Source organism: Aptenodytes patagonicus, chromosome 1 (assembly GCF_965638725.1).
Source record: "Aptenodytes patagonicus chromosome 1, bAptPat1.pri.cur, whole genome shotgun sequence".
Lineage (NCBI taxonomy): Eukaryota > Metazoa > Chordata > Aves > Sphenisciformes > Spheniscidae > Aptenodytes > Aptenodytes patagonicus.
In genome coordinates this window covers 128,570,969-128,597,459 of record NC_134949.1, presented here as the reverse complement: position 1 = coordinate 128,597,459, position 26,491 = coordinate 128,570,969, and the positions used below count along the sequence as shown (strand labels likewise).

The following is a 26,491-nucleotide window of genomic DNA, read 5'->3' as shown; positions in this document are numbered from 1 at the left end:
AGTAATTTTTAAGCTTAAACATGTTAAATTGAAACCTTATGTATCTTTTTAATTATTAAAGAAAAGCTAACTATTCAAAATACATACAGTTATGAGAAGTTGTAATTTCTTATGTCTAGTTTCATGTCTGTAATTCTACCAGAAACTAATCAGCAGCATTTTTAAGTAAAAAACATAACAATGGGCTTTAGCTATTGCAAGGTGGATATCCAAGATTTCAAGCACTTCACCTAAAAAACTTTTTGTGGAAAGCAAGATGAAGTGAGTCAAAAGATTATTTTAATAAAAATGTGAGTGGATGGAAAACAGCATTTGGGAATGAAATTGCTCTCTAAGTCTTTGTAGTTTGCATATGCGTTATGATGGAGAGACATATACAAGAAGGAAAAACATGGAAGTTTTTTAATGCAGCATGGCACTGTAATCAAGCTGCAGGAGAGTTATTAGTGCAACTGGTTTTGACAGTGGATCATGATATCGCAATGTCTGGCCTACAAAGTGTTTTCTTTTGTTCTCTCTTACTTAGTTTTGCTTGGGGTTTTGAGTCATTTTGGAGTTTTCCTATAAAAGAAAAATGGTAGGTGTATTTTAGAAATGTCATGATCACAAAGAAGAGTAAATATTAAAATTGAATTAACATGCTGTGTGGCATCTTCCATCATTTGGGGCGGAGAACAAACCATGAGAAGAGAAATAGTTGACTCAGAAGTTGAGCATTCAAGCCAATGAGTATTGGTGTTGGTACACGTACTTCATTTGTGGACCTTCTCCTTGCAGGAGGTGGATCTTCGTCCAGGTTTAGTAACTGTAACTGAAAGGTTGGCATTCAGGGCACACAATAATAGCTAGCTATGCGTACTGGCTAGGTAGCCACAGATACCCGGCAAGGATTATGCTGTGCTTTCCATTCAGCCTGGGTGGCTGTGTGGGCTGGAGGCAGAGAGCTGCAGGTCCTGAAACAACCCCCAGCTCAGGGCTGTTCAGCTCCGTGGTGATGCAGCAGCAGGGGCAAACTTCCAGGCTTCCTGTTTCCCTATGGCATTTTGTTGCTGCTGGCTGTCCTTCGGGCTGTAACGCAGGGATAGCTACATTTTGATGCTGCACAAATAATGATAAAACATGCAGGCAACGTGAGTATTAAGATAGCTTTGTGAAAAACACTCCAGTGTACTGTATAAGATGTTGGTCTTTCTGTTCAAAAAGAATTTTTCAGATACAGCTAGCCAAAACGAGATTCTTCTGAACATACTGCTGTTACTCAGTTTATGCGTATACGTGACCTTTGTTTCTTCTGCCCTCAAGCAGCTTCTTTCTGCCCTGTCCATGTAACAGCTTTCCTCAAGCTTGAGGTTTTTTGGTTTTTTGGGAATGTTGGACAAAAGTAACTGAGCATTTACATAAAGCTTCATCTTGCGAGACGCATTTCTTCTGAATTCAGAAGACACTGGAGAGCAGAGCAATGAGCTGACGTAGCAGCACATGCAGCACGTCCTCTCCTGACCCTCTCCCCTGGCCCCAAACACGCCTGGCAAATGGAGGCTTGGCGCTCTGCCATGGCTGATTACGCAAGGCTTTCTGTGTCCTACTTATCTGAACAAAGGCTGCTCTGAGGAACACGGGCATCACACCTAGGTCACATAGGCAGAAAAAGCCATCTCCTGACAGAATTTTACTGAGTCATGGTGGAGCTTTCCTTCATGGTAAGTCGGTGAGAATTGTCAGGTTTCAAATGATGGCTTGCCTTGCTTGCTAAATAAATGCAGAACCAAGAGCTTAAACTTGCTAATGTCATCCTCGAGAGGAGGAGGGAGTAGAATCACTATTTTGAGGTCTCGGGCTTGGATGTAAGCGGAGATAGTACTGAAAATCTTGCACTAAGAAGAAAACAGTTCTTTTTGTGTTGGTCATTCATTGATTAAAGAAACAACAAAAACCTGGGTACTTGCCTCTTAAATTGTAAAGGTCTAATTTGTTAGGAGAATTGGTGTTTAATTCTAGTAGTGAAAACATCGTTACCTAAATCGGTGTCAGATTACTGTTATTTTACTACCAGACCTAATGCTTTCATCAGCTCTGCTTATGTGCAATCCACTGTACTTCTGATCCTTGGAAAGGTTACCTTCGAAATTGTTTCCACAATCAGAGGCAAGTCAAGGACTCCAGAGGAGACAAAATAGGCTGTAGATAATTGTGCAATTACAGATGGCTACAAATCAAGGTATATTATGACTTGAGCTGCAGCTCTTGAAGAGAGCCTGTTACTTTTTAACATTCAGAACACTGCCTTCTAGGTAAATCCTCTTACTCGGGATTTGAATTTCTATAGACTGCTGTCTGCCTTGAGGTATTGTATGTCGTCTCTGAACTGCAGCGGCCTCTCCTGCATAATAACTATTTCACACAGCAGTAGCCAGCTTCAGTACTGCAATATTTGAGAGAGGTGCAGATGTTTGCTAGCTGCTTCTGTTTGTTGCAGAAATGGAAGTTGGAAATGATTACTGTTTTTTTTTAATTTTTTGGTTCTGGTAATTGTGATTAGTGGATCTGCTTTTGGCTGATGAGTTTTACATGTTAGAATGCATGCATGCTTTTTTTTTTTGTCTGATTTTGAATACTTAACGGAGAGCTATGTATTATTTATCTGGCAAGAGGTGTAGGTTTGCTCGTGTATGTGCATTTCAGAGGTTCTTGGTTTGAAAGGTTCTGGGTTTTCTGCGTGTTGCTTTGCGATAATTGTTTAGTGCAAGTGGTTTATTTTGCTGTAGTTACGGGCTTCGGTTTATCCATTTCTTTACTGTTTGTAGCTTGGGGAACAGTGCAGGCAGAAACTTACTACACTTAGAAAATTTTCATAATGTGGATTTTGAAATTTAAAAGCTAATGTAGCAATAAGAATTTAAATTTTTAGGAGGCATTGCTGAGAATATTCCTGCTTTTTTTTTTTACTGTGCCGCACTGATACTACTGGCATATTTAAATATTAAAATGGTTAGATTTTCTTACATGGTTGCTTGCTTTCTCTCAGTGAGTCTCACTACAATAACCCTTCTGAAAAGCTACTACAGAACAGTTGTCAGTCGTTTCTCTTTAGATCTGCTTATTTTTTATAATGGTATTGCTAGGTGAGAGCAAATCTGTTCCTTTCTGCTTTATCTCTTCGTATTAATTGTTAGTGACAGTGCAAGATGACACATCTGTGCAAAATGGATTTTGTGCCATTTAGATAGGTTTACTCAACGTACAGGCCAAAGTATATAGGTCTTCCTTTTTTTCTTTTGTCAGGCAAAATGCAATATAAAGTAGAGCATTTTATTTTTATTTAGCCTTTTTTTAAGTTGCCTGCTTAGTAGAATCACTATGGTAACCGACTAAAGGATGTCTCTGAGGCACACAACCTGCATTGCAATGTAAGTGAGGGGAGATTTTAAGTTCTCTGACTGCTGAACACTAGAAAAAGGAACAGGCAAGGCAGAGAAATAAGCTAATATTTAATATTTATAAGTTGTTATTTCATGCTTGCTCTAAGGTTAAAAAGTTATTTTACAAGTAATGTGTATGTGAGTTCATTGTTTTCTGTGCTCTCTTCTGGGAATGATATTGCTTCATTAAAAATCATAAATTTGTGTTATCGTTCAACTCGAGTTTGTTTCATTTTTTAAAAGCTGTTATATATTACAAATGATGTTGATAGAAGTCAGTGAGGAGGTAAGCTGTGTCACTGTGTGCCTCAGAGCTCATGAGAGCGTCAGCATTCTCTTTTTTATGCTTTGCTATGGATAATACATTAATTTTCTAAGAATTTTTCTGTTAAAAATGTTTATTTAGAAATTTGGTAGTCTGTTAAACTCTTCTTAGAAATCTTTGGGATGTATGTTATATAGACATGCTATATATGAGGTATTATTAGGACCATGAGGAAAGTTATGTAGTATCTAGTAGCTCTGAGTATGACAATACTGAAGGTGAGTTGCATACACATCCATTAATAAGGATTTTTTTTTTTTTTTTCTTCCCAGCTACACTAATAAGTTCCTCATTTCACCTAGTTTGCCATCCTGAAGAGCCGGAGCTAAATTATCTTTTTTGTGCTAACAAAATAAAACATACTGAAGCCTCAGTAATGTTTTGTGTATTAGAAGCCACCTGAAGCTGTTTTTTGTAGATAACTGTTTATTAACAGTAGTATTTTATAAGCTATCTCTTAGGTTCCTATATTCCTAGGCCTTATTCTCTATTGAATTAATGTGTTAATCCAAATTCTGCACTGTGTAGGAATTTTCTATAAAGTTTATGGAAAAGTTCAGAGGCACTTGAGTTTGTATGCCTGTTCCATTCATTTTAATGCACTTCGTTGCATTTCAAACTGTAAATAGTGATCACTGAATTAGCATGACAGTTGTGAAATGTTTGCTCACATCCAGACTTTCTGGCAGACAGACTTGACTGCTCTGCTTGTGTGACCTCCTTTCTAGAAGAGTGAAGTGCTTGGCTCAGAACTTCCGAATGCAGAGATGTTTTAAAAGATATTTTTCATATATCTTGAGGAAAAGTGATTAAAAATAAACAAGTTTTGATGTTTGAAGTTATCTTAATACCTGGAGGAGAGGATGTAAGAACTTATGAACTCGTGTTTTAATGTAAAGGTATTCATTTTAAGTGCTTTTTGACAAGAGATCAAATTTTTAAAAAGACTTCAAATCACTCAATTTGAAGGAAGAATATTCTGTTTTTTCTAGATAGACGAATTGAGAGCTTAGATGTTTATCTCCATGAGACTATGAGCTAGTACGACTACACTCCCAGTTGTGTATGCTGAGGAAAACTTGATCTTCCAATTTTGACCATTCATTTGATGCAGTCATTCTTTCAGATGCTATCCCAATTGTTTTGTGAAGATGTCTGCTGCCATCTTACATTACTAGAAGCATTGCTATGTTTGCAATTAAAAAAATTTACTTTCCTCTAGTAAACAGTTGAACAGAAAGCAAAAATTGTTTTCTTTAAGACACATGGTAAAAGGCAGTATTCACTTTCAAGTACAAAATTGATTTATTCTTAGTAATTTGCCAAAGTGCTAGTGTTACTTTGTTTGAAAAACAAATCATTCTTTTTTTTCAGCATTTTCAGTTAGCTTTGATTGACTGCAATCCCTGCACTTTGTCTAACGCTGAAAGTAAGTAACCTATAAGTATTTCCATTTATTTTGTTGTAGATTTTTTTTTAAGTCTTATGCTCATAACTGTATCAATTTTTAATGCACCAATCCTTCAAAATAAAAAGAGCAAGTACTGAGAGAGGGAGACTACAAAACCTGCCTCCATCTGTCAATGGAGACAGATATTCCAGTGGAATTGCAGATTGTTTTAGTAAATGGAATAAGTAAAAACTGAGACTTAGCTTATTAATTGCTCTGAAGACTTGAGTTCTAGAGGAAACTTACTATTTGACTGTTCATTTATCTATTTATTTATAAACTTAAATGTGTGCCACGGCACAAGCACTAATAGTAATTATTTAAAACTTTGTGGCGTCTTGATAATCTGTCATTTTTCAGTGATTGTTTTAATGCCATTTAAATTTATAGATCTAAAATTCGGCATCAGTCTTATGCTGCTGAAGTAAGAAAAAGTACAAAATGTAATTTGATTGTTTGTTTTATTAAGTGCCAACTATATATTCGTCTGTACTTGAACACATTAATCTCTTAGTGTAGTATGATCTGTCATATGCAGTATATACTGTAGGCTGTTACAGAGCATCCTGCAGGTATTTATCCATAGTTAGTGGAATTGTATGCAAGAAGAAGCATATATTCCTGCATGTTTTGGAGTCTGTAAGAATTAAAAAGCAGACAGTTGTGAAGGAAATCACTCCCTCAGTTTTTAAGGTACCTTCATGCTGCTCTTAGTGTTAGACTTAGGAGGTTACTTAAGTTCAACTTCAGAAGCATTGGGTAAAGTATTTAAAAGCTTTTTTTTAATTTCTTTAATTCAGAGCTGGATGGAATTGTGAATATTCTGTTAGCAATGGTAATGGAAGGGGGTTTGTTTACATGGGTGAAACTGCTGGATGTATCGGTATCAGGGAGCCAGCTGTGCTACAAGACCTTCTGCAGAGCTATGTCACTTATCAGGAACAGGCACAGATAATTTTGTAAAATGATTTGCAGAATTCTTCCTAAGTCAATAGGCTTTTGTTTTCTACCAGATATGTGATTCTTTATTGTATTTCATGTTAGTTCATCTTATTTCCCACTGGCTTTATCAGGTTTCACTGTCTCTCTGAATTTTTGTAAGGTTTTCCCAACCCCTCCCCCCACAGTCCCCTCTGCCCCCAGATTTATGTAGAGGTATGGTCCCATGTAAGTGCTTCATTGTCCCGTGGCCTTGGGCACGGTGCCTGGCAAACCCAGAGGAAGAGAGTGAAGAGGAACGAGGGATACTTTGTCAGGTTCTCCTGCGGTGCTTAGCGGAAGTGCACTCTGACCCAGGGTGTCAGGTACCGTCACACATATGCTTGAGATTGCCTTAATCCTACCCCTTGCATTTCTAAAGGCTGGGTGAGCAACAGCATTACAGTGAGCGTCTTCCTACAGAAATGTTTGAGTACTAAGCATGTCTTCTTTCTATTTAGGCAGTCTCTAATGTGACACCTTTGATTTCTTTACCCTGCGAGGCATGGCTTCGTTTCGTAGTTTCACACTTAAGGGGTTTTGCTATGAGGGGAAAAAGGAGATTTTTTTTTTTTTTTATATAATGAACTCTGGAAACAAAAGCAGAGGTTTTTCTTTCATCAGTGCAGTGTGAAGTTTGACAATGTGGTAAACATAATGGGTGTGTTATGTGCCCTTTAGCAAGGAACATTAAAAAATTATTAAAATTTTAGATGATGCATTTCATTATGACCTGGTTTCTGAAGTGCACTAGGCTACCTTCTTTATGGTGAAGGACAAAGCAGTGCACAAAGGGAGCTTTCCCCCTCCCTTATGACCCAGAGAGAAACCCTGGAACTCCAAATTACCTGTATAAACCTGTGTCACGCTATTCTGTAGCTTCAAGAGAAAGAAATCTGTGTAATTGAAATAAATTGAGCTTGGCTCAAACACAGATATTTTCTTACTTGTAGTCCTCAAGAACATTAGGCAAAAGTCTGTCTCAAAGGAATTTTTCTTTCCTCATCAAATCAGAATAAGGTTTACATTCATCTCAGTTAGCTTTAGCTATCTACCAGTTGATGGCTAGTCTAGGTTAGCAGTTCTCAAGTCTTAGAGATCAGGCACACCATCTTTTCTTAAATGATTCGAGCAGCATGAGGATGATTTTCCCTCCGCTTTTACTCTTGAACAACTTTCATTTTCTTTCTCCAGCCAGCGATTTTCTTGCCTCCAAGAGTCGCTAGTAGTAGTATGGCATTCTGTGCAATTCGTATGAGGAATTTAAGATGCTTTACAGTAATGGTCAGAATACCATCTGTAGTTAACGCTTTTAGTTCAGTTTAACAGGGGAAAGGCAATTCCTAAAAAGGAAAAAAAAACCCACCTAACTTTAAGCTCTTGTATAAAGCTGGCAGTGTATACTGTAGTTTTCTGTTCTGTAACCCAGCTAGTCTGTCCCTTGGCAGCTGAATGAAAATAAAAAATAAGTCTTTATTTCTAACTCAGTTATGTGCAGAAAATATTACCTGCATTCTCTTGTTGTACATCTCTGCTTAGAGAGATTTTATTGCTAAGTTTACTGAAAGGTTAATGGACTCTGCATTTCAGAATACAAATAAAATCCATGGGCTGCGTTTCTGTAATATGCGTCTGCAGTCTTAATGCTTTGTTAGGATACATACTCATTCTCTGTCAGTTCTGTTATATTAAGTGTAAAATATCAATGTAAACAAATACTTCTTTTGTATCTTCAAAATGTAATTTATCTTGGTTTAAATTGATAAATTTGAAACATTGTTTATCCCTCACTTGAAAAAACATACTGTAATTGTTGTTGTCGTTCATTAAAACCAATAATTTTGATTTTCCCACTCTTACAGTTCAGTTTCACATCGCCCACTTATATGAAATCCAGGTAAGCTTTAAGCTCCTTTTTATAAAGCGTGGTTGAGTTTCTAACCATATGATGTAATCAATCTGTGGAATTCAGATTATAGATGCTTTTGTAAAGTTAGTCTTAAGTCTCGAATCACTAAAGAAACTGTATTTGCTTTGGCTAAATTAAAAATATTTTTAAATGTGGACTGTCACGCTATAAAATGGAGTAGCTATTTTAATAAACCTACATGCTTACTAGTCTCCCAAGTTGAGTGCAAAAAAAACCCTAAACATAATTTTTAGTAAAATTATGAGATTATATATGTATTTAAGAAGTTTATATATAGATGTTAAAAATATGTAGTTTCTCCATTCATATATATTCATATTGTTTCTCATACATACCTACACACACACACACACACACACACACAGAGTCAAATCTAGCCAGTTGCTCAGGTGCTTTTTTTTTGACATGAAATTTTCAAATTTACCTGAGCATATGTGACAGAAACATACGATCTGAGGTCAACAGCACATAACACTGTGTTATTAACTCTATATCAAAACCTATCACAGAGTTTTTTAGGTGTATCTTTTGGGAAATTACAGAACACTTACTGAGCTTCCAGAATATAAGTAAATTCAAACCAAGTAGCTACTGAAATAGCTATTGTATATTTGTAATTTGACTGACTTGGTCATATAACGTAGATTGTATGCCCTTTTATCATGTTTATAGGTATTATATGACTGAGGAAGGGATGTGACATGAAAACAAAAACTGTTGTAATTAAAATGCATGGCGTATAAATAAAGTACATTTTTAGTCAGTTGAAAAGGAGCTTGATAAAGTAAGTGCTGTCTTTTGATGGCACGGTGAAAAATGACTTTAGATATAAATAAAAGATACAAATTTGATAAACAAGATATTTTTATTTTTAATGCTTTTGGTGCAAAGCTATACGACAAGACAGAAATGCCCCATCCCAAAACACCATTAAGAAACTTCATGGGCTGTTGTGGTTCTTACCTGGCCACCATCCAGATTTCATTCTGAGCACTGGAGCACATCTGACAAGTTTATATAACAAAGCGTCCTCAAGACATTAGTTCTTTTGATCTGCTAGAGTAAAACAGAAAGTTGAACATCTCAGGTCACCATGCCAGGTGCCTTATATAATTGTGTGACCAATGTTACAAGTGCTTAAGCTATGCGTTCTGACTGACAGTCGTAGGCAGTGGGAACTTCAACGCAAGTCAGAGCAAAAAAGTTTCAGTGCATTCTGCTATTAGGCTTGGTTTGTCTCACAGTTCTGGTTGGGAGGGGTATCTTCTTTTCTGGAATTTGGGAAACTTGGAACCACAAAGGGTCTTGACTTCATTCTGGACATTACCTCTGACACAACAAAGAGATGTTTTTGGAGGCAGGCTGGTTGCTTGGTTTCTTTTCAAGGACACAGTGCTACAGTTTTCCGAACCCCTCCATATATTTCAAAATTATCTACTCTCTAATATTTAATTAAAAAGTTAATTCATTCCTTAATTATGTACCCTCACAGTACTGGAGTTTAAATGATGGGTTGCCAGCCTCTGAACAAGAGAATAGCCTGGTGCTGATAAGAGTTAGCAGTGGTTTTTCATGGTGTTTAATGCTAGTTTCTATTATTTTATCTGTGGCAGTGTGAGTCCCTCTAGCTATTTAGGGTAGTAGCTTATATGGTGTCTAAAGAAAGATGTTGGATTGGGTTCCCCTCCCCCTTCCCATTTCTAAGACCACTCATGATGCAGCCAGTATCAAGGACTTTGGATCTTTGGAATTAACATCTCTAAATAAAACCAAATGTAAACATTATGACAGTTTTTTGTAATATTTTAAGGCATATACTTAGACAGATTTCTAAAGGGTAAATAGCACAACAAATAACAGAAGTAAAAAATATTCTAGATTTTTTCTAGATAGGAAAACATGCCCTATTTTAATAGGTCTTTCTGAATCCTCCCAAGCATGTAAACATCTCTTTCAAAGTGGGAATATTAGGCACTAATATTTACGTATTTGACGTCCGGATTGCTGCCTCTGCTGTCACGCTATACAGTGAACTTCTGTTCATTTGCTTATTCTTCATAGTCATAAACTATGAATTTTGTTCCCAATGCTAAATTTAAAATTTTTTCCTAATTGTTTTTATTTTGCTGGCCATGGATATTTTATTTATTTATATTATTTATTTTCTTACCAGTTGTCTGCATTTCATGAACACCAATTAAAAATCTTTTCTACCTTGTTCCATTTGAAAGTATGTAATTGTTGCTTTAATTTTTTTCTTGACTAGAATAAGGTTTTAAAACCAACGGAGTTGTCTTTCGTGATTGTAAGATCTCAAGAACCTAATAACATTTTTAACTTCTAATAGGTATTTATATTGTTTAGAGTCTTCTTCCCAGTTCTCCCTTTTAAAACACCAGTAGTCAGTACTGTGTACTCTTTGCATAAAACAAATGTAATGTAAGTCATGATCATTTGCATTTAGGTGGCCCCATTTATTTTAGTATGTTCTTCATCTGTTTGCCAGAATGAAGTCTAATGTTGAATTATCTGAAAGCATAATTTTCTTAAAAAATTGTATAGAATTTTTAGAAAGTTAAAAAAAAAAAGTATTCTTACTAACAGACCTCAGCATTTATGTCTTCTAGACTTTCATGGGAGAGGAGGAACAGAAGAATTAAGCATTTAAAATACATTCAGTGTCAAACAACTATTGTTAGGGTAACACAAAGATAAATGCTGATTACAAAAAAATTCTTCTACCAAGAAGTCTTAACCTTTAATATATACAAAACAGCTCATACTGTTCCATAAGTCAATAAAGACCATGATCCTAACCTGGAAATGTGTTTTCTATATCAAGACCTGTTCACGTAGGGAATTAAGAACTGAATGTTTCCATGCTATAAGCACACTTAAACTATATAGCAAATAATAAGATGGCATACCTTCATTCTCTAGGCATAATCCATGGATATATTTTTAATTCTACATACAGTGGGACTCTTATCAGGACAACAAATATGTTGAAAAGGCAGTTCAAATATACCAAAGGAAGGAGAGAGGCAAAATTACACCAGCCACCAGTTACTGATGATCTTTGTTTCTGTTAAGAATTTCCTGGGAGGAATTTGTGTAGCGTTTTTTCAGATGCAGACTCACATTCAACCATTCCCCTTAAAAGCATTATATTCATTTTAGTATAAGAAGCATAATGCGCATATGAGGAGTTGACCAAATTTAATAATTTGCAACTTTCCCTCAATTATTTTAAGTACTCAATTTATATGAAATACTATATTTATGACAGTTATTCTCTTACCGTATATATACATCACTCATTAAAGCTTTCATATGCACTGTATGCAAAAAAAAAGTTCGAGAATTTTTTTGTCAATGTGTTTGTGTGCTGTCAGTGCTGTGAAATCGTTGCTATTGGTGATCTGTTGTAAGCTTTATGATTAATCCATTTACTTTTTTCCTTTTGCAGAGAAAGTATCACTCTGCAAAGGAAGCTTATGAACAACTTTTGCAGATCGAAAACCTTCCTGCACAAGTAAAAGCAACTGTCTTACAGCAGTTAGGTACGTAAAATTAACTTTCACTTTTTCTGTGTGTTTCTTTTTTCCATCTTTGCCTTCAGCAGTGTTTTTTAAGGCTCCATTTCCAAAGTGAGTCTTAGACACAGAGTATGATAAGTGAGATTTTCACCCAAAACAGAGTGCATAACAGTAGATAATTAAGTAAATAAGAGAGCAGGAAAAGATTTTAATTAAACTTACAAAATTAAAAAGCTCTTAGACTTGCTACAGTATGCATGTTACAGGTTTTGGGCAATGAGGGGATGGTCCTTCAGAGAAGGAGTGCAGCAGTCACGATTCTGTATTCTCTGTTCTGCTTCTGAGAACATCCCTTGAATAGCCAGGCTAAATGCACTAAACCAAAATACAGAATATTCTCTGTGGCAGAATAGGAGAACATGGCAAATGAAAAATTTACTTTTTCTTTCTCTTTAATTATAGTACGTAATGAAGACCTATTTCTGTAACTAAAAAGTTTATCATCATAAGAGAAACCACATAAAAAGAGAAAAAGTATTATTTTTTTAAAATTGACATATTTAAAAATATGTCCTCCATAGTTATAGAAAGCCAATAAATAATTTTTAGACCGAAATTTCTAATGGGTGGGTAGAATAAATTACTTTTGTCCTATATGCCTTATAAAAGTATTTCCAGAATATTTTGTTAAAATTGTTCAACCCAGTGCAAAACTTCTTCATTCATTTTCTCCATGTTCTTCATCTAATTTATTATTCTAAATATTAATTTAGCCTGCTTATGCCCATTTTTATTTCCACCTGCCCTTTGCATAGTGGTCATTTAATTCAAATTAGTAACTGGCACTAAGTTATGGCCACAATGGTTTCATTTTTTGTAATGCAGGTTGTGTTTGGCTTTGGAGTGGGCTAATTTGTTTAACTTTTGAGTCTTCTGTGTGAAATCACAAATGAAACTCCTGGAGGAGTTCACTACAGGACTCTAGGTGCTGATCTCTTTGCTGTCACACAACAGTGTTGCTTATATTTCAGTATCCCCTTTGAATTTTTTTTAACTTGGTATTATCCCACCTAGTATAAATCGTCAGCAGTTTCATCCAGAAAGGCTATACATATGATCAATGGAAGACAGGCTTCCCAAAATAGCTGACCAATGCTTTTTCAACGCCGTTTGATGTACGTTGCCACATTAGGAGTAAAGGCTCGTGGTTGTATTCATAAAATCTTACCACAGGTCTCTGTGCTAGCAATAAGAGCAATGACTTTGAGAATTGTCTGCTGTCTGAAAACTGGATTAGCTCCCTTTATTCAATCAGCATAAGTCGCCTAGTTTTGTAGTGTGGGTAGCTTCTATGTGGAGAAAGGGACAGAGTGGTCTTAACCAGAACATTCAAGGAATAATACCGTTTCTTTTGCTCTTCACTGTTAACATTGGTATTTATCAGAGTATGGTGTTTATTGCGGATTTAGTGTCTAGCAGCTGGTAATAAAAACACCTCCTCAGGAAGCATAGTCTGGGTGGTGCACTGCTGCTTAGAAAAAATAATAGAAAATACCTGCCATCTGCCAGAATGCTACTGGCAAAACCCAATCAAAATATATTTGTATTTCTATGTTGAACTCTTTTTTTTTTTTTTTTTCTTAACTCCAACAGAAAAATTGTTTTGGCATGAAAATACCCTTTATTTATTTTCCTTAGCTAGTTAATGTTTATTGAGCCAGAGTTGAAATTTAGGCAAGTTCAGATGTCTTGTGAGATAATTATTAAAATCTTTGCTCTTGTTGCTGGTTTCCAAAGCAGATCACTGTGGAGGAGAACCCTGTGATTCTCAGATAAATACGTATCGTTTGAGCTGATGCATGCTGACTAGTTCGGGTAGATGTAACAGTAAGATCTGTACAGTTGGATAAGAGCAGTTTGTTTCTTCTGCTTTGCCATTTCATTTGCTTTCCGAACAATAATTCTTTTCACCGCTTTACCTAAAATTACATAAAATTAATGAGACTGAAGATCAAATGTCGCGGTATTCTTTCTCCAGTTATACTCGGCAGTTGCATAAGGAAGAGTGTAAGAACAACGTAAGCATCTGCTTAGAGGTTCTCAAAGCACTCTCCCAGTGATTTTCGGCTAGGGGCATTCCTAGGTGGTGTCCATATAATTGGATGAGACATATGAAGTGCTAAAATGGGGAAGAGGCTCATCTCTTCAGAGACTGAGATAATGATGTTTATTGGGGGGAAAAAGCAATTGCCACAAGTTCAGCATGAGAGTGATTCATAAGCATAGAGAAACCCTGCAGCATGAGCTAGGCTTGCATATCCTCTTGCTGAGGCAACACAGGGATTTGTTACAAATTAAATTGTAAAAATCTGGAAAAGAGCATGGAACGTTTGTGAAGTATGGATAAAATCTGCTTTTTTGTTATGTTAAAAATGTCCCAAGAGTGGAAGAGTAAGTCAATAGGCTAGTTGAGAATTTGAGTTAGGTCTTGCAAATGGGAAACTGCGCAGCTTACCAGGGTTTTTCCATCACTGTCTTTCTGTACGTTCTTCATTGTATGCATGAGGAGAAGAGAGATCCAGTTTCCTTTACCTGTGCTATTCTAGTAGAAAACTTTTGTTTGTTCTCCCTCACCTTCTCTCTGGCTTTCTGCCTTTTTCACCTCCCTGCACAGGAAGATAAAATCAGGAAGCAACCCTTGTTTCAGCAGTGAAACTAAATAGGGATTGCTAGTTCTCATTTCTGTCTCCTAGAAATAGATTCTTTCTTTTTATCAGTGAACCTCAGTAAAGATCTCGTGAAGGTACAACATGTTATCTTTCAATCCGGCAAGGTTCTGATGAAACAGAAAATAGGCATCACCATACAACATTTCCAAAGATTCGGGAAATTGTTTAATTTTTTTTTCCCTTGTTTATAATCCCTGAACTATTACCTTTATCTCAGGCTTTGCCTGGCACTGCACCCGATACATTTATCCTTAGTGTACAGTTACGCAGGTGCATTCTGATAACCACCCTCATATAAGCCTTTATTTCTTAAAGTATAAGTATTTTCTGTATGCTTAAGAACTTCAGTGACTTGGGATTTGAATCAAAATCATAGCTTGTTTATGAAGTCCATGAGAGAAAGCTGTGTATGTTATATGTCTGCAAAAAACATTGGGGTTTTTTTCCTTTTTTTTTTTTTTTCCTGATGGGGGTAGGGTTTTGACTTGATCCATTTTCGGACAAGATAAAGTACTCTCTTTTCAGCACTATAACCACTTGGTTGGTAACCTGACATTTCTTGTAGTCCATGAAATATTCAAACTTCTGCTTGTGACCACAGTTTCCAAGTGATACTTCTTAAAACACCTCAGGCAAATCTCATTCAATAGATACGGTTTTCTTTCAGATTGCCTTTTTTAAAGCTTGGAAGTTTGCCTTCCATTTGCAAAAGTGTTACTGTGACTGTTAAACTGTAAGTCCATGGAATAAAATATAAGCTGTATAGAACAGGTAGAATAAAATATTTACGGTATAGCCTGATTACAGAGAGTGAAGAAAGGCTGCAAATGCTCATCAGTTCAGTTCTCAGCCTTGCCTACTTTGTCTAGCATTTCAGATGAGATCTGAATTTGATCTGGATCTTTTGAGTGGTATTACTTGTTCATGTAGTTAGACTGTATCAAAAAAGCATAAGCTTAGGGTGCTGAAGGTTGGCGACGGACGTTTTAAATAGACATTTAGTGCAGGTGTGTGTACAACTCTGTACGTAACTAAAACTTCATACGAACCTTTTGATATTTTATGAAATTTGTATGATAGTGTTCCACAAGGGACCGTTTATAGGCGGGATGCTATAAAAACATAGGGACAATCTGTTGACACATCTTACGTTTTACAAACGTTGGCTGAAAAGCGGTGGATTGTTAAGGCAAATACATGGAGATAAAGCAAACAGGAAGACATTGCTGACCAGTGTGGTATGTAGTGATTTCAGCAAGCCAGCTGCCTGTTACAAAGGATTTCCTTGTACTCATGGTATGAATGGCACTGAGAAGGTTTCGTGGCTGCTTAAAGGAATTCCATCTAAGCATAGAGGCAGATGAGCAGCTTGAGATGATGATGAAGGTGTTTCATTTGAAATGGTAACCAAGCCTTGCATCAGTGCTAGAGCAGAGATGCGTATTAATAGCGTCTGAAAGGTGATATGGGAGCATGGATTGTTGGAGACCTTTAAAGTGGGGATGAATAATTTGTCTAATGTAATGAAAGAAAAAAAAGCATTTGAAAGAATATGATGTGTGGTTAGATGAGGAAATAAAATGATCTTTTCAGCAGAATTTGTTACATAGATGAGAGGTGATTGCATTTGTGAAGGTGAACGGAAAAGATGTTGTAGCAGTGAAGATGAAATGACAATGTAAGAAAGATGTAAGTGGAGATACAAAAATTCTTACCAATGTTCTGTTGGGGAATTGCCCAAATGTAGATATGGGATAAATACAAGGATTTAGAAGAAAAGGAGTCAACTGAACATAATGTACAGATAATTGATGTGCGTGACAGGGAGAATGGTGGCATTTTTCACAATGACAGGGAAGGTATCTGTGTTCCAAGGAGGAAAGAGTTAACGTTTTCAGGTAACTTTTTATAGTAGAAGATTGAGCAGTTCATACTTGTGCTACTAACCTCGTAGAAAGTTATTTAAACAAAAAAAACCTGCTTTAAAAGTACCTGAAAGTAATTTTGACTTAGGGTCCTTTTGTCCTGTAATTTTGGTATAGAACTTTAAAAGTTTTAAAAGTTTCATTCATATACTATATGTAAGTGATATTATTGTTTGATATTCCTCTTTTAAAGAGGAACTAATGCTATGAATATCCTGCCATGCCACAGTGTTAAATAGTCTTAGGGAATTTCACTTCTGCCATTTATGGATTCTTTTGTAGGCTGGATGCATCACACCGTGGATCAGCTTGGAGACAAGGCAACCAAGGAAAGCTACGCTATACAGTATCTCCAGAAATCTCTAGAAGCAGATCCAAATTCTGGTCAATCCTGGTATTTCCTTGGAAGGTGAGAAATGACTTTATAGACACTGTAACTGTATTTGTAAATTTTTTGAGGATACTCATTATTGTGAGTATCTTACATTGGTTTTTTTCTTAATATTTTCAGAGGAAAAATGAAGGGAAAGGATGTATGTATCTACTGAAGTCTAGTTCTCTGGAAAGTGTATAAAAAGACAAGGTGCTAACATATTTGGGATGAATATAGATTAGAAGTTGAAATGAAGTATGTTACCCAAGTGGTCCTGCTTTTTTTGTAGTTATTATTCAGTTTACACATTTACAGTAATCTTGAGTCTGCCCTGCCTGGTTTTACCTGTTCCTACTACTACTACCACATCTTCTATCCCCCCCCCCCCCCCTTTTTTTTTTTCTTTTTTTGGGGGGGTAAATGCTCTGTAAATGTTGTTACTTTTCTTCATACCTTTTTCACAATTCTTTATCTCTTTATTCTCTCAGAATCTCCCTTCTAACCTCAATCAATTTTTGCACTAAAATACAAATATTTTCCCAGGTATACATCCATTTCTGAACAGCATATTTTGCAACTAAATATCAGGCCAAGATAGCTCAGATTGATCCATTCTAATATCTATTTAAATGTTGTATTAATTCTGTACTATCAGGCAGTATTTTTTACTTGCAAATTAACTTATTCCAAGATGCAAATCATATAAATTTGACTTTTCTTGGTCTCCTTTTTAAGAAAATAATAGAGTACTTTACACAAACCAGTGGTAACTCTTGAAATAATCAGGTTTTGGATAAAGCTTTGAGGGCAATTCAAGCCCATATGTGAACAGGTCAGTTCTGTTGAGTAATACATTAGAAATGAATTATGTAAAAATAAAATGAATATCCTAACCTCATACCTTCCAGCTGACTTTCTTGGCGGTTCTGGTCACATACAACTGGAACCTACTTTTGTTTCTGTCATTCTAATCATATTCCTCCAGCTGTTCCTGTAAGACAGGGCTCTTCGACCAGCTGTCTGCAGGCTAAGGGGAGAACACCGGAACTGAGTGTGAAGGGCAGAGAGCTAGAGCAGGTGTGGAGGGAAAAGGGAAAATGGGCCAGGGATCATCTGGCTTATCTCATCATCCACTGGGCTGAGGTTCTGGTTTTCCTCAGTAGTCCTGTTCTACGTGCCTTGAGCTAGTTGAGTTCTTACACAGCAGCAGGATGGAGTCAGGGCTCCATGAAGTATGTGTGTGCAGCTGCCATGCTCTTGCTCCTACTGTGCCGTGGCTTTCATGTGGTTAGAGCAAAACCTAGGACCATACAAACAAGGGGGAGAAACGTGGGAAATGGGGGGGAAAAAAACGAGTGGAAGCATCTCTTATACTCTACAGGGAGGACTAGAGCACAAACGTTTCTGTGCCCCATTCCTTCAGTCCATACGCTGGCAGAAGAGGAAAGGAACAGGGTTACAGGGTTGTGCATTCGCTTTTCCTCTTTTGCCCTCCTCATGTATTCCCTTGTGTTATTCCTTCCTCTGCTGGTTGTCCAAACTGGATAGCAAGTTGGTTTAAAGTTACATTTCAAAAATACACCACCACCCCCTTCCTCCCCCACTGAAAAAAATTCATCACCCTGCTTTAAGTTTTGTTGGGTGCTTAACGTTAGTGCTATCCTAATCAGTCTTCATGTATCTGATAAGCAGACAGATTGAAATGTGTCTATTGGAACTTGGGTTAGATTGTGATTAAAATGATCTTCTGAAACATTGTATTCGGACTTAATGGACGTTTTTAGGCAAAGTAGTGCTAGATTTTATTGTATTCCTTTCCTAGTGTGCCTCAAGAATACACAAAAGAGTGTAGCATTTTGACAGACCTTTGCCTGTACTGTTCTGCTTGGTTTTTATTTTTTACTAGAATAAATTTTATGTTGTTATTTATGTGTTTTGAAAGTTGTCAGTTCTTTTTCCAACAGGGAAACTTATTACAAACAATATAAGAAGCAGAGCTATTGTAGATTAAACTAGTAAATATATATATATTTTAATACTGTATTTACTTGAAGCTTTTCATTTTAAAAAGGTAGGTATTACTCCCTGTAGTATAATTGTAGTTCTCTTTAGAGTTCTGATATTTCTGCTTATAATGCCAGAATACCTTTGAATTTGCATGTGAAAAATATTTAAGTAAGAAATTATGAAAAAATCCAGAACAGCAAGATTTTTTACAAAATTTTGTGCTCTGTATATGCAGTAAAACTAACTGATTTGTGGTTCATTACTTGAAATCTTATCGAGATGTGAGAAATGCACATAAAAAGCTTCCCAGACAATCAGGAACCATCCTGATGGAGTTGGTTAATATATCTTAATAGTTCTGAAACGCTTCTTGTAGAACATGACATTTCATAACCATTTGTTTGATAAAATGGGTAACAATTCTTTCTTTATAATGCTGTCTGTAGATAAATACTGTTCTTATTGACTGATAAGTTAAAACAAATGAAAGAAATATAAGTCTTTAAAATGCGGTATGACTTCTGTTTCCCTTACAAATGCAGTAAGCTAGGGTATAAGTAGTTTTGGTGTACTTTTCAAATAAATAATCAGTAATACATGTTGATTAAGATGTTTGAGTCTGCTTATGCCTGGTGTTCAGAAACAGCAAATGTTTTGGATTCATCTAGATGAGTATGTATTTGCATGACTTAACATTTATCAGATCAGTCTTGGTAAGCCACCCTCAATGATTACCTTCTATAAATACTACCAAAGTTCTTTTTTTCTTCTCCCAGGTGCTATTCAAGTATTGGGAAAGTTCAGGATGCCTTTATATCTTATAGGCAATCTATTGATAAATCAGAAGCAAGTGCAGATACATGGTGTTCTATAGGGTAAGAATGATACAGGGTAATACAGTGATATAATTCAATGCTAATATATATAAATAAAGAACATCAGCTTTTTAACTCTCTTGTGCTCTCAAGGGGACAGTAAAGCTTTCTTATTTATACCTTCATGTTGTCAGACTTGTCTGATTTGAAGTTTAAATAATAAATTTATATTTGCTTTCTCAGTTTTTTAAAATACTGAATATGCTATGTGGATGAGCTTTGCATGTTAAGATTTTGTGGTGTTTATGCTTATTACTGTGCTTTATAGAACTGCAAAGTTTATTAAGGGTTTTGAGGGGGATGTGTGTATTTGACTTGTTTGTATTTTGACTTTGTTATTAATTCTCAACTTCACTAATCTTTCTATTCAGTGTGCTGTATCAACAGCAAAATCAGCCTATGGATGCTTTACAGGCCTATATCTGTGCTGTACAATTGGACCATGGCCATGCTGCAGCCTGGATGGACCTAGGCACACTCTATGAGTCCTGCAACCAGCCTCAGGATGCCATTAAATGCTACTTAAATGCAACTAGGAGCAAAAATTGTAGTAATACCTCTGCACTTGCAGCACGGATAAAGTATTTACAGGTAAAACTAAAGTTTTAAGAAGCGGGAAATACTCTTCCAAATACACAGCAGAGGGGAGGGGAGAAGTAACACACAAGCTTAACTTGCAATTGTTTGTGGTGTGTATAACCTGTTTTCATGTGTACTGTAAGCGTATCATAGCCTGTAATATTTTATTTCTTCATTTTTAAGTGAAACTTAATTCCTTATAAACCCTATTTTGCACATTTAATCAAAGCATACTGTTTTACATCACTTTGCTTTTTTCTTTGTATTGTCTACATTTTTAAGTTTTCATAACATAGAGAGAGAATACACACACGCTATCTTTCACTCTTGTTTGCGATTTCAGAAGAAAGGAATTATGAGACCTCTGAATCCAGAGCTCATCTTTGTTCTGATTCTCACAAAGGTTTATATTCTGGTTACCCTCTTTATACTTAGCACCTTTCTAAAACCCCAAATTTTAAATCTGTCCTCTCTTTAAGACATAATTAGCTACAGCATTTAGGAAGATTTCATGGACTTGCTCTTACTAAAGTAGGCTTGTGTTAAATTTGCTTTTTACATAATTTTTCCTAGGCTCAGTTGTGTAACCTTCCACAAGGTAGTCTACAGAATAAAACTAAATTACTTCCTAGTATTGAGGAGGCATGGAGCCTACCAATCCCCGCAGAGCTTACCTCCAGGCAGGGTGCCATGAACACAGCACAGCAGGTGAGAAGTTGGGTTATGTTCTGCAGGTGCCCAGCTTTAAGGGTTCTTTACAATCGGTAGTGGTCAAGCTTATTTTATTGAGCACAGGACTGGCTTTTATTAATAAAAAGCCTTTGATTTATTTGCAGAGGGATACTAGATCAAGAAGCTCCCTATAATATGGGAGAAATATGGGGGTACCAATTTAGAACCTTTGTGGATTTTCATGATTTTAAAAGATTTCATCTTAAATAGAAATGCTGCAGTGGTTTAATAATCCCATGAAAGGTACACATTCCTCCATTGATGACCATATGGAAACTGATTTTTCAGTTATTGAGATCATCTTCAGAATATCTACTCGGCCCTTTTAATATATGTGGGCTGTTAAAATATATAATTTAAAGGAAAGAATTAAGAATATATAGAACCATATTTTTGTCTTCCTTCTGTGATTCTTAGGCTTGTAAACCTCATCATCCAAATACTGAACCTGTACTAGGCCTCACTCAAACACCAATTTCACAGCAATCCTTGCCACTACACATGATTCCTTCTAGCCAAGTAGATGACCTGACCAGTCCTGCCAAGAGGAAAAGAACATCTAGTCCAACAAAGGTATATATTCTGATGAACTAAAGAGCCCCCTACCAAAATTATGTGGAAATATGCATTAAAGTGATGCAGCATGCACAGAATTTGTGCTGTAAATTTTAATCCTTTGGCATCAAGGTGGGGAATGTTTTTAGGAATTTTAAAAAAGATTTTTCAGTGATGTGTTTAATCAGGTTACAGTTCCGACAGGAAGCGCATAAGGGCAATGCAGATCGGTGGCACTATACTACAATCATAGTTGTATAAGTGAAAAAGTACAATCATAGTCTGATGATAGATAGAGAGGGAGACGATCATGTCATCCTGTCTATTGCCTTTGCTTATATTTAGAATTCAAGTGTTTCATCATCATGTAATAGTGTTACAGTAGATAAAGTATTCAGTTTTGAAAGTAGTGTACGTTTAAGTTAGTTGCGTAATTTGATTTGATTGTTTCTCGTTATGATATTAGATATCATTTAACTTTGACTACTCTGATGCTGTATGGGAATGGTAGAATGAGACTTGGCATGTTTTAGTATGTTCTTTGTTTATATTGTAATTCTTGAAACAATGACTAGTTCTTTCATAAATAAGGTAAAATCTAGATAGTAAAAGAAATTATGTTGACCCTTTGATAGTCATGCATTTTAATGTAATGTTTTCTCTCAGAATACTTCGGATGTTTGGAGCAGTGGCCATACAGTGTCACATCCTCCTGTACAGCAACAAATTCATTCTTGGTGCTTGACACCACAGAAATTACAGGTAGGTATGTTGAAGATCTTCAGAAGCTTTGATACATACATCCATCTCTCCCCCCCCCCCCCCCCCCCCCCCCCCCCCAATCTGGAATATTTTTCAGTTTCACATTTCTGAAATTCAATGTGAAATACTTCCCAAATAATTCCCACAGTGTAATTCAAGTTGTGCTAATATTTATGGCTTCTCTATGTGTGATTAGTTCTATAGTAAAATAAATGATCTCCAGCAGAAACTGAACACTTAACATTGTATGAATTCTATAATTTATAAAGTAAGAACATACAGTAATTCTTTTTTCTTATGATGTTTTAAAGATAGATACGCAAATTGCCACACTTGTGTGCCAAGTGAGTTTTGCTACTTGCTGTAATGTGGGGGATATTGAAGGAGGTGTAGAAGTATTGTAATATCCTCTTTTTCCTCTGAGGTAGCTTCTTGTATCGAATTGCATAAACAAACATGCACATTCTACAAAATGCAATTACTCAAATGAAATCTGCTACTGCTTTTCTATATTTTATGTCATCTAATATATTTATATGAAATCCTAGATTTTATTTTTGAAATCTTGATTCAGGTCCTTTTTGTTGTTACGTTCTGTTGTCTCTTCAGTTCATAAGGGCTTGCAGTGAGCTTCAGCAGGAATTCCTTATTTTGAAAATCAGGCTTAGCTGGAAACTTACCCATGTATCACAGATAACTGCTTTGGATGCAAGGAAAAATAGAAGGGAACAGAGTGCAGAGACAGAAGGCATTCTGATTGACTGAGCAGTGTTCCCCTCAACTCCAATATCGTTCTTCAGCTGTTTCTCTATCTGAACAATATTGGCTTTATGATGCTGCATAATTTTTCTCTTCCACCCCTCTCTCTCCCCCCCACCTCCCCACCCCTTTGGTCCTCCCTAATCACTCTTCTGTATCTCTCTCTCTTCATGCATTCTCATTATTTCTCTCTGCTTATTTTTTTCCCCTTTTTATTTTCACCTTTTTCCAGATCCAACTTCCTCCTCTAAACCGTATCTAAGTAGGCTTCTCTATCTAAGTACAGTATACTGGATTTGCTGGCAATAGCTTGACAAGGTTCCAGCATATATGAATAGGAAAGCCAAAAAGATATGATGCAAGAGAAGAGTGAAAAAAACCTTTACTACATCTTCTAAGTCAGCCTTTTAAAAGTGGCAGCTTAGAGGCTGGATGGATATGGCACATAACACACACCAAATGGCTCAGATAACAAAAGCAGAAGGGGAAAGGGCTATGGCCACACAGTAGCCTCCGGGGCTGCAGCATGCCAGTGGAGGAGGGATGGGTGTTGGTTTCACAGAACTGGTGGGCAGCAAGAACAGTGCTGCCTGCAAAGCCTCTGCACCCATAGCACTGGAGAGGAGTGCAGACTTGCCTCTGCTGACTGTGTGCTAGGTCAGTCTTTCTGATTCCTGTTACCCCATTCAGACATTTTTTAAAAAGCAAAGTAACAACTGAAGATCACTGGTTTTGGCTTGTGTGTACCTCGTGCATTCAGTCCCATGGAGACCCTGTTTTCCTCTCACAATCATATATATATATATATGTGTGTGTGTGTGATTTTTATATATATGATTATATATATATATATATATATAAAAAAAAGTCTTATTCATTGCAGTCCCCTACAGAAGGACTTCAGGAAGCTACTGTTAATCCAGGGAGTTGGCATGAACCATCTTTAACCGCTTTTTCAGACAATGTTGGATTTTTTTTTTTGTTCATAGTTTGCAAATACAATTGTTCAAAGCAGAATGAACTACACTTTATTTAATACTCATACTTCAGTTCCATTTATGTATTACTAATACAGCATAATTAAAGCAAAGGAGACAAGAAGGATGTAGAAGAATAATACATGCAGACCTGAAAGGAACTAAAGGAAACCTGATTTGTGTTTGGTTTTGGTGGGGCTTGGTTTGGTTTGTTTGTTTTTTGTTTGGGATCTGTTTTTTGGTTGGTTTGTGGGGGTTTTTTTGAAAGGATTTACAATGATGTGAAGTAGCTTAGTATTTAAGAACAATCAAGAAAAATGTCTGTATGTCACCTTTTGCGTAGCACAACTTTTGCCCTCCTCTCCACCCCACCCCACCCCCCTTCCTTCTTAGTGCTTTTGTGTTCCACAATTTCAGCATTTATGTCATACCACTTAACAGCAGCAGACTTACTGGTAGAATGATGGTGTCTGCCGAGTAGTTCAAAATAAATACAAAGATCAGATTTTTGGTAATAGATACTTAAATTTATCAGTTGCAAATGAGTTTGGTATCATAACTTAAGGTACTGCTCTCTGTAATTAAGTTGCATAGTTTTCTAGGTTTGTTTTTTTATATTTTCTGGAGAAATTTTCATGTGTGACTATAGGTTGAATTTACTTTGTGCTGATCAGTATTAATAAAAGAATAGCACAGTACCAAAAAGTGTTAAAACATACATAATGATAGTAAGAATTCTATATAATCATACTTGAATGTAGTTTTATGATACCAGTACACTTAATTTTAGTGAGGTGATAATATTTATACACTCAAATAATTCAGAAAGTCTCTTTAGTTTTAATAACTAGTAATATGGTTTGGTTACAGAATAGTGTATGGAAAGATGTTTGAGCCTGCAACAGAAATCTCAATCATGTTTTCAGCTTTACAAGTCTTCATGGATAATTTTTAGTATTCTATGCAAGAAAGTTATTAAAAAGCACAGGCAATTTTAATGATTCTGAACTGTACTGCTGTTTTTTCAGCACTTGGAACAGCTGCGTGCAAACCGAAATAATCTAAATCCAGCACAGAAACTTATGCTGGAACAGCTGGAGAGTCAGTTTGTCTTGATGCAGCAACACCAGCAGGTGAGAACAAAAATATTTTTCTCATCTGCAAAACTTTTGTCAGTAATGGTGTCTGTTGTGTTTCTTGAATTCTGAAGAATTTCTATTGTACAGAGTTCTCATGCCCTTTACTACGTTACATTGTCATCTTTTTTTGTATAAGGATCATTGTGGTTTACTGGTTGAAACGTAACGGGTTTAGCTGAGTTTTATTATAGGGCTACCAGATAATGTAAAAGTTTTCAAGCCACACTTTCAAACTAAAGTGAGTGGACATGTCTAAACACAGTCTTACTTGAAAAATACTTAGTTGTAGTAAGCCGTATTACAGTGTATCTCTCCTCCTCTCATTGTTCACTTCTCTCGCTCTTAGTGTCCAACTTTAGCAGTAAAACGCTAACACTCAAACTGAAGAGCCTAGAAGAAGGGTGTGCCAATAGCTTTACCTTAAAATTTGCTCAGTATATTTGTGAGCATGACAGTCACCTTATTTCTCAAAAGCAACTGTGAAGATCTTAAAATCAGTATAAATTTTAATTGACCAGTGCAATAAAGTACACAAACCTTGTACGATCTTTACTTTTTAAATTCTGCAGCTGATGTTCTTGTGCTTTGTTCATCTTCTGTTAGATGAGACAAACAGGAGTTGCACAGGTACGATCTACTGGAATTCCTAATGGGCCAACAGCTGATTCATCACTGCCTACAAACTCTGTCTCTGGTCAGCAGCCGCAGGTTGCTCTAACCAGAGTGCCTAATGTCGCTCAGCGTGGAATCCGTCCCGCCTGCCCCGGGCAGCCTATGGCTAATGGACCCTTTCCAGCAGGCCCCATTCCCTGCAGCACAGCAAGAACGCTGGGTAGTACAGACACTATTTTGATAGGCAATAATCACATAACAGAAAGTGGAAGTAATGGAAACGTGCCTTACCTGCAGCGAAACGCACTCTCTCTACCTCATAACCGCACAAACCTGACCAGCAGCGCAGAGGAGCCGTGGAAAAACCAACTATCTAACTCCACTCAGGTATACAATTTCAGTTTACTCATAAGAATACGCTAAGGAGGCTTGATAAGCAAGTCACCGTTTGAAGTCTCTCATTTGTAAACACACGTTTTCTGTTTCCTGAAGTTGATGACCTAGATGCAAATAAAACATAAGCTAGGTTAAACCTGCCCATTACATTTTAATGTTTAAAAATCTATGTATGAAATTAATTACTTTCAGGATAAAGGAAATGATTAATCAAAGAGGGCAGTTACATACTGCTCAGCTGCCTACCTTTGCAGAAAAGTTTCTGTAAAAACGAATACTTGTACATCTTTTTGTTGCTTCTTTAATGTGAAATGTTGTGACTTTGTTTTTCATGTAGTAGGAATGTGCATATTTCAGGGGAAGCTGAATGTTGTAGTTGTTTTGGACATTACATTGTCATCATGATGTAATCATTACCCATATTTTGTTT

At 36.4% G+C, this 26,491-nt stretch overlaps 1 protein-coding gene across 10 annotated transcripts in view; it reads left to right on the top strand.

The window, feature by feature from the left end:
* KDM6A (lysine demethylase 6A) overlaps nucleotides 1-26,491 on the top strand; it is a 158,238-nt gene that overhangs the window by 88,365 nt on the left and 43,382 nt on the right. For 6 of the 10 annotated variants that reach the window (XR_012996741.1, XM_076355026.1, XM_076355015.1 and 3 more), the window contains exons 7-17: nucleotides 5,119-5,173; nucleotides 8,035-8,069; nucleotides 11,572-11,665; nucleotides 16,578-16,704; nucleotides 19,452-19,550; nucleotides 19,922-20,141; nucleotides 20,703-20,837; nucleotides 21,279-21,434; nucleotides 22,083-22,178; nucleotides 24,943-25,047; nucleotides 25,657-26,052. Coding sequence is in view for 9 of the 10 variants with exons in the window: in XM_076355026.1 (XP_076211141.1) it covers nucleotides 5,119-5,173; nucleotides 8,035-8,069; nucleotides 11,572-11,665; nucleotides 16,578-16,704; nucleotides 19,452-19,550; nucleotides 19,922-20,141; nucleotides 20,703-20,837; nucleotides 21,279-21,434; nucleotides 22,083-22,178; nucleotides 24,943-25,047; nucleotides 25,657-26,052 (1,518 nt within the window). In the remaining variant the exon portion in view is untranslated. The remainder of the gene's footprint in view (nucleotides 1-5,118; nucleotides 5,174-8,034; nucleotides 8,070-11,571; nucleotides 11,666-16,577; nucleotides 16,705-19,451; nucleotides 19,551-19,921; nucleotides 20,142-20,702; nucleotides 20,838-21,278; nucleotides 21,435-22,082; nucleotides 22,179-24,942; nucleotides 25,048-25,656; nucleotides 26,053-26,491) is intronic. The other 4 variants (XM_076355044.1, XM_076355034.1, XM_076355062.1 and 1 more) reach the window with 2 other exon arrangements.